Source organism: Quercus suber, unplaced genomic scaffold, assembly GCF_002906115.3.
Source record: "Quercus suber isolate HL8 unplaced genomic scaffold, Cork oak 2.0 scaffold_1010, whole genome shotgun sequence".
NCBI lineage: Eukaryota > Viridiplantae > Streptophyta > Magnoliopsida > Fagales > Fagaceae > Quercus > Quercus suber.
This window is the reverse complement of record NW_027070423.1, coordinates 52,674-63,999: the sequence shown is the minus strand read 5'-3', so window position 1 is coordinate 63,999 and position 11,326 is coordinate 52,674. Positions and strand designations below refer to the sequence as shown.

Below are 11,326 nucleotides of genomic sequence, written 5' to 3'. Positions count from 1 at the left end.
TTCAGTGTTTAATCCTAAAAATTGTGCTGGATGAGTAGTGCAATAGTTACCTCACAGAGTGCAACAAGCATTAAGTAAGAGGAGAGTTCACGTGCTTTGTCTTGTATACAAGTCATTAGCTCTTTTTGCCTTTGCTCATCAAGACCCTTAGAATCTATGAGATCAATATGTGGCGGCTCCTTTGGATACTGCCGCAAGATATAGACAAAGTTAGTGCTGAAGTTGACAACATCACATGATAACTTGCTAGACAAAAATGACCAGTGCAAAAAGATTAAAATGAGATTTGATAATTATATATTCTCACAATAATATCAAAGCAACGAATCAAGGCTGGAAAAAAAATAGCATATACTGTGTTTAGGATTGGTTGGTTACACACCCTGCGTATTCCAAATAGTGCTTTTTTAAAAACAAATGCAAGTAATAGGCTCATGCAATGCACAGGCGAAAACCATATCCAAACTAAAGAAAATATTTCAATAAACCATATTTCCTTTCTAATTTTTATAAATCACTAAAACTTAATGGCGTTATTCAAATTAACTGTTAAAGAAAAATATTTTCTGTTTTCACAGATCATTATGCAGGTAGATATGTAGCTACCATGAAACCCCCACAAAATATATAAGGCATCTACTCATAAAATTCTTCATACCTATATTATATACTAACAAAATCACTACCATTATGAAGCATGCCCCAATGAAATTCATGCAATTCATTTAGGAAACGATATAATATTATAAACCATTCTCAAGAGTGTGAATAAGCTATGATATACCTGGGAACCTGCTCGTAACCCAATAACTGCCTCCACAAACTGCAAGAATAAGAAACAAAGTTGCCACAAAAATTAAAGGCCATATACAATAAAATAAATCATACCAATTAAAGAACAAAACATCAATAAAGCAAACAAAGAATTTACACCATTATTTGAATATAGTAACTAGTGGTCAAATATAGCACCAAAGCCACCTTTGGCATAAATCCTAAGACCTTCCAATACGTTTCAAAATCCAAAAACGCACATACAAATATGATGGATTTTTAAAAATTAAAAACTTACACAATCTGTATCACCTAAACTCTTACACTAACCCATCAAATTTTGTAGTCAAAACAGGCTTATCTACTAGAATATCAGTATGTCCGTGTACCTATTCATTCGTGAGTACAATAAACACATTAAGTACAGAATCCTAATTATTCGAATTCACACAGAGTAAAGAGCAATCCAAAATCGATCCAGTGAGATTACATATTCTTTATATTCTTAACACGCATGCCAAATTTTGTGTCAATCAGACTTTAATTACTATTTAATCCATAAACTCATCTTTGACGCATTATTTTAAACTACAAAAACTTGAATTTAAATAATTGATTGATACCATGACTATTGGAAATTATATAATAATAAAAAATTATCGGTCAGCGTAACATTGCTTAAACTTACACCATGAACCCAACCCATATAAGGACAGTTCAAGTAGAATTAATCATACACAGCTATCAAGGACAAGAACCCATGAATATCTACCTCGAGCTAAGTATTTTCATAATTAGAATTAAGCAATCAAAATTCAAAATTTTGAGATTTTTAGAATTTTTTTTTCTTTTCTTTTTTCCATTGATACACATTACAATAACTTGGGCAAAGCAAAAGGTGTGGTCTTTTGATTCGATTTCGACGGTTTTTCTTTTATCTTTTCTGGGTTTTGGTTTTACTTTCCATCGTTTTCTGGGCAACCAAACAGAGACAGAAAATAGTGTAGAGAGAGAGAGAGAGGGAGAGAGAGAGACCTGTTGGGAGGTGACATCGGCGGTGCGAGGCTTGAGGAGGAGGTGGAGGTGAGGAGGGTAGGATTGGAGAACCACGCAATCGTCTCCGTACACAGCTTGCACCGCCTCTACTTCTGCCGCAACTTCCTCTTCTTCGACGATGCTGCTTGCCATTGTTCCCAGAGAGAGAGAGAGAGAGAGAGAGAGAGAGATGTTTTTTTCCCTTTTGTTTTGGGAGAGAGAGAGAGAAATAAGGATGCTTTCTCTTCTTTTTATTCTAAATTGGTTCGGTTTGGTAATTTTGAATCTGTGAACGTTGTACCTTGTAAGAATTTTTTTTTCTTTTTGGTTAAAGAATAATTATTGCCACTTCATGGCAGGGTCGGTGATGTTATTATTATTATTTTTTTTTTTTTTTTAAGAAGCAAACACAGGGATTTATTTTAAATTTTTTTTAGAAGCAACCACAAAGAAAGGGATTCTAACACAGAGATATAAGAGTACTAGCATCTGAGAATGTTGAACACTAATTTACTTATTTTACTAATCTATTTTACAACTCATCATATATCTCAGTTTTTATTTTATATACAACCTAATAAAATAAAATAAAATATTCTTCTCTTTCTCTTTTCTTCCACTCTCTTTTTTTCTTCACACACAACCAAAAAATTTAAAAAAAAAAAAATCTTTACAACCTATGAATAGTAAGGTTGCATATTCATAGGTTGCAAATTTTTTAAGTATACAAATCTAGATAGAGTGGGTTTTGATTGTCTTAGGTTGTAAAATAGTAATTGAGAGGTGTTTACACCCTCCAATGCTAGTGCTCTAATAGAATAATCTATTACTAATAAAATCATTCAACTAGGAAAAGTCTATTTTTCAAAAAAAATAAAAATAAAAAATAAAAAACACTAGGGAAAAGTTAATAGTTGGTTTATGGATATTGGATTAGGAAATATTTTTAGAAATTTTTTATGACAAAAAATTTAACTTTTTTTAATAAATTTTAATATTTTCATGAAAATTGTATTAAAAGTTTCATAAAATTTTTCATTAATAAATGTTTTAAGGACATCCGTTAACATAACCCTTTAAACTATAATGTGAGTTAAATTAATGGGTAAGTGGTAAATCTTTTGTCTCGAAAAAGAGATTTGAGATTTAAACATGATTTCAACTTATGTGGCATGCACTCCATACACACCGTGTGTAATAATTTGCGTTCAATAACTCATGTTATAAACATTTTCTTTGATAATCATTCATGATACATGAGGGCATTTTGATCATTCGGCAAAAAGGGTTAGATTAGACAATACCACAAGAGTAGTAATAATACAACAAGACTGGTTGCAATGTCTTTCTTTTGGGGACACCAGAGTGATAAGTTCTATATATAATGTTTGCAATGTTAAGAAGAAAAAAAAAATGTTGCAATGCAATAGCTTTTGGGGCACCCGCTGGCCGCCCGCCCTTGAAAGATATGCTACTTCCCGGTAGAGCTGTCAGACTTAGATGGTAAATCTGTGTAGGTTTGTGGACATGGGTTCATTGGTGTTATATCTGCCATTTCGTAATTTTTTGAGTCTGAGTTTGTTAATACAAGACCTAGATGTGTTTGGATTGAGATGTGTCATTTGAAAGTAATCTCCTGAATCGTCCATAGCTATAATAAATATAGGTCAAAAACTGGGATTTGTGGTGCTGTTTTACTCAATGTCAAAATTCACTGCAATACTGCATAGATTTCCTATTTTGCATTTTTTTGTAGGTATTTTCTAAAATATGGTTATTCTAGATTTAGTAGTATGGGGACTGTTTTTCTTACGTTAGTCTTTTATGGGAATATGAGGTACTTATTGAGAATTTTACTTATAATCAGTATGAATCAAGAGTCTTTAGAAGCATTTGTTTTTACACAATAGAGATTCAGAGTTTGATAATAGAAGACCTAGTTTTTTGAGTGTTGTTTAAAGAGCAGCCCCAATAAGATTACTTTTTTTCTTTACTTCCCTCCTTGTGATCTAAAAATTTGCCTTCTCACCCAATTAAAACCCTTCAAATTTCTGTAGTTTATCCTTGCCTCTTGCCATTGAACAACCTGTTGAATCAATTTCCTGCAAATTTCATTCAAATGAGTCACTCATCTTTTCCGTAATCAAACCGTTTTGATTCATATTCAATCTATAGACTCTAGGTTGTTTCCTCCGTTCTCCTAACCCTAAAACCACACGTTTTTAAATCTTAATCCCAACAATTTGATACAAGAAGTATAGAGAAATATTTATTTTAATTTAGTGTTATTTAATTGTATTTTATTTATTTAAGGTATAAGTAGTTAATTAGAGTTTTACTAGTATTTTTATTTAATTTATGATAGTGAAAGGTCTATTTGCAATTCAATAAATGAGATTTCCCAAGTCATTTGGAATTAGTTTGTAAGTCAAACTTATAAAAAAATATGGTTTACTTATTCAATTAGAATTAGAATTAGAATTAGGGTTTTCCTATGTCAATCTGAATTAGGGTTTAGTTTTAGTAATCATTTTTTTTTATAAGTAATAAAGATTTATTGATATCAAAAAAGAGACACCCAAGTTCACAAAGAGTATACAGGGGTGTACATATCAAATACAAAAAATTCATAAATCAAGTAAATCCAAAATTGAAGAAAAGGATTGGTTTCTCCACGTTGACAACCAGTCCAATAAGGTTCTAAAAAAGAATAACTTGAGATCAGGCATAGAACGCTCACTATCTTCACAACACCTACTATTTCTTTCATTCCAAGTACACCACATCAAACAATGAGGAACAAAGATCTGTATATATCCATTACGATGACAACCAAATAGACCTTGCCAATAAGCAAGAAGCTCAATAACGGACTTTAGCATAACCCAAACATACTCCAAATAAACCAAAAACCATAGCCCATAGATCCATAGCAACCGGACAATGAAGGAAGAGATGGTCAATAGTTTTACTATTGCACTTGCACATATAACACCAATCCAAAATATATACCTTTCTTTTCCTTAAATTGTCAATTGTCAGACTTTCCCCCTAAGGCAGCAGTCCATACAAAGAAAGCCATTCTAGAAGGAACCTTCTGCTTCCAAATGCTCTTTCAAGGGAAAAAATGATCACTATGGCCAGTTAAAAGACGGTAATACGCACTAACCATAAACCCCTTACTCTTATCCGGTAACCAGCACCTCTTATCTTCCTTAATCTCCCTTGTTGGAGTGCCATAAATGGTATCCGTGAAGCTCGACAAAGCTTCCAATTCCCAATCATGCACAGCCCAAAAAAAATGTATATCCCAATGAAGGACTCCGTTTGTGTAGTTCATAAACTCAGCCACACTTCCTCCTTGTTTCGGCAAATCCTAAATAATTTGGGATAGCAGTCAGCAAGAGAAGATGTTTCACACCACCGGTCTAGCCAAAACTGCACTTTTGATCCATCCCCAACTTCATACAAGATAAATTGAGACAAAGAGGGCCACCCCTGTCTAATATTTTTCCACAAACTGACTTCATAGGGACCAGACATAGAGCTAGGACACCAACCACCTCATTCACATCCATACTTCACCTCTATCACTTGTCACCAAAGGGCATCCCTTTCTTGCCCAAATCTCCACAACCACTTCCCTAATAAAGCTACATTAAAAATTCTTAGATTCCTAAACCCAAACCACCAGAAGAAAGTGGAGCACAAATAGTAGCCCATTTAACAAGATGAAATTTGGGTTCATCCCGTAGGCCACCCCATGAAAAGTTCTGTTAAGTCTTGCAATTCGGTTAGCTATTGAAGCAGGGATAGGAAATAGAAAAAATAAATAAGTAGGTAGATTTGAGATATTGCTTTTAATTAAAGCTACTCTACCCCCTTTGGATAAATATAATTTTTTCCAACCCACTAATAGCCATTCCATTTTCTCCAGAATTGGATTCTATATTGTCTTATCTTACCCAAAGGAAGACCTAAATATTTCATTGGAAGAGAAACTTACTTACAGCCTAGGACAGCTACCAATAACTCAATGTTATGAACCGCCCCCACAGGTCAATTCAGACTTACCCAGGTTTATCTTCAAGCCCAACACAACCCCAAATTAAATGAGCACCAGGCGGACTATCAACATTTGATCAAGATCAGTATCACAAAAAATTAGGGTATGATCAGCAAAAAGGAGATGAGAAACCACCAAAATCTTCCTTCTGAATCACCTACATGAAAACCTAACAGGCGACCTTCATGGACAACTTTATCCAACATTCTACCTTCATGGACAGCTTTATAGTTTTAGTAATCTATACAAGCACAATATTGTACTATTAAGGAAATAGACTACAGTTTGATTGATGATGAAATTTATCTTGGAATGCCTCCAATGGTCTGGTGCTGACTTCATAGAGTCAATATTATTTTTTATAATTCTATAATTGGGATTTCCCAAGTCATTTAGAATTAGATTTCCTTAGTCAATTAGAATTAGGGTTTTCCTATGTCAATCAAAATTAGGATTTAATTTTAGAATACTTTATAAGTTTACTCTTTTGATTATAGACTACAGTTTGGTTGATAATTTCCCTTGGAATTCTTCCAATGGTTTGGTATTGACTTTGGCTAACCCTAGGTGTTGACTTCATGAGGTTCCCCTTGCCTGCTGTTGACTTCATCCGAACCTAGGTGCTGAATTCTAGGTTATCTATCTTTTATTTTTCTGTTCTTCAGATTTTTTTGTTGCATCAATTTGGTTTTTTTCTACATTACATTTTGTTGCATCATAGGGAGATGCAGGACGAAGATTCTTTTGATTGATTGTTGGGAGATTTTCAAATTTGTCGTACATCACAGTGTTGATGATTTAGTTGGACAACAGAACCTAGTGAGAAATTAAAATTTGTATAGAGTTGTGATGATTTGAAGAGTACATCTTAAAGAAAATTACATTGAAATGTTCCCATAACTAAAAGTGCCCATATTGCGAAGAAATTGTTCAAGAAAATATAGTTAGAAATTAACATGGGTGATAGAGGTGTGGTTTTTCCCTCCTCCCCCCTAGTTGTGATATTGGGTTATAGACTTTTTATTGTCTTAGTGTATTTATATTGGCAACTTTATTACTGGTAGCATTTTGCAGTATGTGTTTGGTCAAGGGGGGTAATAAAAAAATTCTTAGAGAGTTATCTCTCAAACATTTTGATTTTAGTTGGATATGTTAATTGAAATTGTTTCATGCCTGACTATGTGATCAAAAAGTTTCTGCAGGGTAGACACTAAATCGCAAAACCCAGAATTTTGTTTCTTTTTTTGAATATAGATTGACATAAATTCGCTAAACAGGGATATATTAATATGTTTTTCTAGGAAGCGGTGGAGAAGCTCTCTATCATGAATCACCCTGATGGCGACTGTCCATTGTGTTTGGATCCTTTGGTTCCAGAAGATGAGCAGAGTAAAAGTTTGCCATTTATGAAGTTAATGTCTTGTTTTCATTGCTTTCACAGGTAGTTCTTTTTTCTTTTGTCAAGCTGATATCAGAAATAGGTTTCAATAGCTAATTTTCTGCTTCATTTGTTAAAATTATGCAGTGAATGCATTATTAGGTGGTGGGATTGGCTCCAAACTGGAAAGGAAACTCATGCTAGTGATTCATCTAGTGTAACCATCCGTCCTAGCAGTTTCAAGGGAAATGAAAAAGGTATACTTGGATCAGTTTGATGGGAGAGCAATCTTTTCATGGGTGATGGATGATCTCTCATTTTCCTTTTATCATTTATACTCTGAAATTTAATTTCCATGGCTTAAGATAATATCTTTGGTACACCAATGTACTTTGGCTCAAAAGGCACTTCATCCCTCAACAAGAATGGGTGGAGGATGAGGTTGCAGGTTCAAAACCCATTGGGTGTGTCATGTGTGTAGCTTACGAATAAATAAAAAATGTAGCATCTCTTGTATGCACTGTCTGCCTTTGGTTTTTGGGGATGGGGTAAAAAAGAGAGTAATTTTGCTCAACTTACGGGGACTGGCTTCCCTTTTCCACTTTTTTCTTGCTTTGAATGATTCATATTATTGTCAGTGGTGATGCATGGTGTCTGCCTTTTGCATGGGTCTCATGTATATGGACTGCTTCCCTTGGGTGACTTGGTCATCATATGTTTTAAATTGTATTCATAATTCTGTTGCCAATGCCCTTGTCTTGCATGTTTCATTGGTGACAAGATAAGCAAAACTTAGTGTTTTTAAAGGTTTCATATTATGTGTATTGTTCTGATTTTTAGTGGTTTTAACTTTGCCTGTGATTTTGATTTCTCATTAGTGACCAATTAATTTGTTGTTAGACATACATGGAGCTTTGGAAGAGAGAGAGGGAACTTGCCCAGTTTGCCGCAAGGTTTTTCATACCAAGGATTTTGAGCATGTACTTGACTTGGTTGGCTCTCATTCTACTCAATCGGTATGTCAATCGGTATACATTAGTACATGTGTGTGTGTGCGTGTTTATATATTTGAATCATTGATGTTAGAATTGTGTGGTTAAATGATTAAATCCACAATTTCTGGAAAGCTCATGTTAAATTACCGTCCCAAAAGCTTAAGCTTTTAGGAAATGGTGGATTTAATCATTTAATCACATAATTTTAACACTTCCCCTCACGTGTTATAGCTCAAACTCCTTTTTAATAGGCGAGGCCCAACACGTGAGATTTTAAATGGGAGGTAGAGTATAGACAGGGATCAAACCCAGGATCTCTTGCTCTGATACTATGTTAAATTACCGATTCTCCCAAATGTTTAAGCTTTTAAAAAATGGTGGATTTAATCATTTAACCACACAATTTTAAAATTTGACTCTGGCGTAAAGAGAAAAGGGATTCAAATAGATACTTGCTCAATCACCATAGGACTAAGTAGCATCAGCCTTGTGTACTGTAATGTTATTTTGTAGGAATGATCATTTTTGTTCTCTTAGTTTTAAGTTATGGAAAGATTTGAACTTTTGATACATTTAATAACTGATTACAAAGGAAAATACTGCACAATGTCTGGTTGGTGTGTGCTGACTTGATAATAGTTATTATGAAACAAAATAGAAAATAGTGGACTGCAGATTTGAATTAAATTTGATATGATTTTTGAGGCTATCTGCCCAAGTAAAACTACAAGTAGTAGATAGGGAATGTGGAATAGGTATCTACTCTTTTGATGTATTGAGTCTGTTGACTTCTTAAGTATTACCCAAGTACCAGTTTTGCAGTACTTTAATTCAATGTGTCCCAAGTAAACTGGATAATTTGGCAATTTGTTAACATGAACTCCAAATTCATATGTGTTGGTTATTGTCTTGTTTATTCATGTTTAATAATTCACTTGGTCATATATATGTCAAGTGCTAGTGTCTTAGTTGTTACTGACTTTGTTCTTTGATTTTAGAATCTTGATGAAAATGAAGTAGATGACAATGAGAAACTCCTTCAGTCTAATTCAGAGATCGAGAGAAGAGAAAAATTTGAGACCACACTAAGGCTGCAGCAAGAAAATAGTGGCTTATTTGAGCCTAAAAGAAGTATTGTTGTCGTGCCTGGTATGTTTCTCCAACAACCTATTGCATCTAGTTCCACTATTTCAACTGAAGAATCTGCTGAGCAAGAAAGAAGCGTCCCCCAAGTCACCTCCGAAACACACGATAGTGGTTCCTCGAAGGCGCCGAGTACCAGTTCTAACATGCATACTGGCATGAGGAAATCCAGGCCACGGAATCCAAGAAAACCAGCCAGACAGCCAGTGGCATCGCCCAACACCAGGTCGAACAAAGAAGTTGAGCAACTAAGAAGAGTTCCTGCAGCCACTTTGGAAACACATTCTTTTGGTTCCTCAAATGGACCTAGCACCAGTGAACACAGGGTCTCTGGCATGAGGAAGCACAGGTCATGGAATTCAAGAAAACCAGTTGAGCAGTGGATTAGAAAAGAGAATGCTACAGCAGAGTGACCAATTTTTGTGGTTAATATGTTCTTGATTCTTTTAATGTTTTATTTTTCCACCATAATTATCATGTATTAAGTAAAAGGGTTTACATGAACCAACAGATGTAAAAGATAAAATGATGAAATCCGGAAGAAAGAATGAAAGAGAAGTTATAATATGTTTCCCATCTAGTGAGCTTTATGCCTGATATAATCTTGCTTTTTGGACCCATTAAAGAGGGTGGAATTCGAGGTTTGAAATCCAAAAAATTTGACATGAATCCACGTACTCTCCACTTCCCATACCACAAATTAAGTAAAATTGTCAAGCCTAGAATCAAATATCATTGCGGTTACTTTATGGTACAAGATTAACTTTCTAAACCAGTGTTATTCAAAATAACAGTAGATTGATTTGTCATTTCATTGGACAAAAAGTTAACAAGTGAATGTATGTGTTTGGTGGGAATTAGCTTGTGTTTTGATTGAAGTGATGTTCATGTGGTCTTCATTCAGTGAAAGTGACGAGAGTTTAAATGGTCAAATTTATGGTATATAAGAGTTTCGTGTGGTTGTTCTTATCCAATGACAGTGATGGAAGTCTAAATAGCCAAATTTATAGTATATAAGAGATTCGTGTGGTCATTGTTTATCCAATTGACAGTGACGAGAGTTTAAATAGTCAAACTTATAGTACATAAGATGTTTCATGTGGTTATTTTTCATCTAGTGAAGGTGATGGGAGTTAATACAATCAAATTTAAAGTATATGAGATGTTCATGTGGTCATTTTTCATTTAGTGAAAATGATGGGAGCTTAAATAGTCAAATTTATAATATATGCGATGTGTTGGATAATGACTAGTATTAATGGTGGTTTTTTTTCGGCCCTTGTTCTAAACACTAGTTGTGGGATGTTAATGTATTAGTGAGTGAGAAATCATGGCCATAATTTTGGTAAATATTATCTTATGCTCTTACTATAAGAAAAGAAAAGAAAATGATTATAGTGAATTAGCTCCATTAGAAGTGAAGAGTATTGTTGGATTAAACTAAAATAAAAATAATCTCTCACACTTTTTGTGTTTGACTTTATACTTTACAATAATAACTTGTTACATTTTTTTATTTATTTATAAAATAACCAAAGATTAAAATGAAAAAAAAAAAAAATCAGACACATAATATATTATAACTAGTAAAACATAAAATAAAATTCAAAAAGTAGAATATAGGTAGTACAACTATAACTACCTATATTGCTTTCTTTTATGGACATAGACCAACACGTTGAACCATGATATTTGTGCATATTTTGTTTGTTCTTTTTCTTTCTTACTCCCAAATTCAACGTCACTTTTAACATTACATATATTGGAATAGGATTTCTATTCGATTAGACCATATTCATCGGTGTCACAAAAACCTATGAAATGAGTGAAATATGAATTGTGTGGGAATCTATTTGTGGAGTGAAAAAGAAAAAGAAAAAGAAAAAGAGAGAGAGAGAGAGAAGGGGGGGGGGGGGGGGGGGGGGGGGGAACCAA

General features: G+C 33.9%; 2 protein-coding genes across 2 annotated transcripts; one reads left to right on the top strand and one right to left on the bottom strand.

Moving 5' to 3' along the window:
- Positions 1–14: 14 nt before the first annotated feature.
- On the bottom strand, positions 15–2,058 carry LOC136065540 (uncharacterized). The gene is made up of 3 exons (XM_065768862.1): positions 1,810–2,058; positions 785–823; positions 15–188 (listed from the first exon to the last, which is right to left on the bottom strand). Exons 1-3 carry the CDS (start codon positions 1,960–1,962, stop codon positions 15–17), a joined length of 366 nt encoding a protein of 121 aa, XP_065624934.1. The 5' UTR covers positions 1,963–2,058.
- A 5,118-nt stretch (positions 2,059–7,176) lies between these two features.
- LOC112008496 (uncharacterized) lies at positions 7,177–9,958 on the top strand (the record flags this gene model as incomplete). Its single annotated transcript, XM_024040823.2, is given in 4 exon segments — positions 7,177–7,316; positions 7,401–7,510; positions 8,154–8,269; positions 9,247–9,958. Coding segments are annotated over 4 exon segments (924 nt in total), but the record flags the coding sequence as incomplete, so codon positions are not given.
- Positions 9,959–11,326: the final 1,368 nt, after the last annotated feature.

Bases quoted from the DNA above. Each gene is read 5' to 3' on its own strand.
- LOC136065540 (XM_065768862.1), bottom strand. From the start codon at position 1,962: ATGGCAAGCAGCATCGTCGAAGAAGAGGAAGTTGCGGCAGAAGTAGAG. The intron at 824-1,809 runs GTCTCTCTCTCT...TTATTCTTGCAG, and splicing joins CCGATGTCACCTCCCAACAG to TTTGTGGAGGCAGTTATTGG. The intron at 189-784 runs GTATATCATAGC...ATCTTGCGGCAG, and splicing joins GGTTACGAGCAGGTTCCCAG to TATCCAAAGGAGCCGCCACA.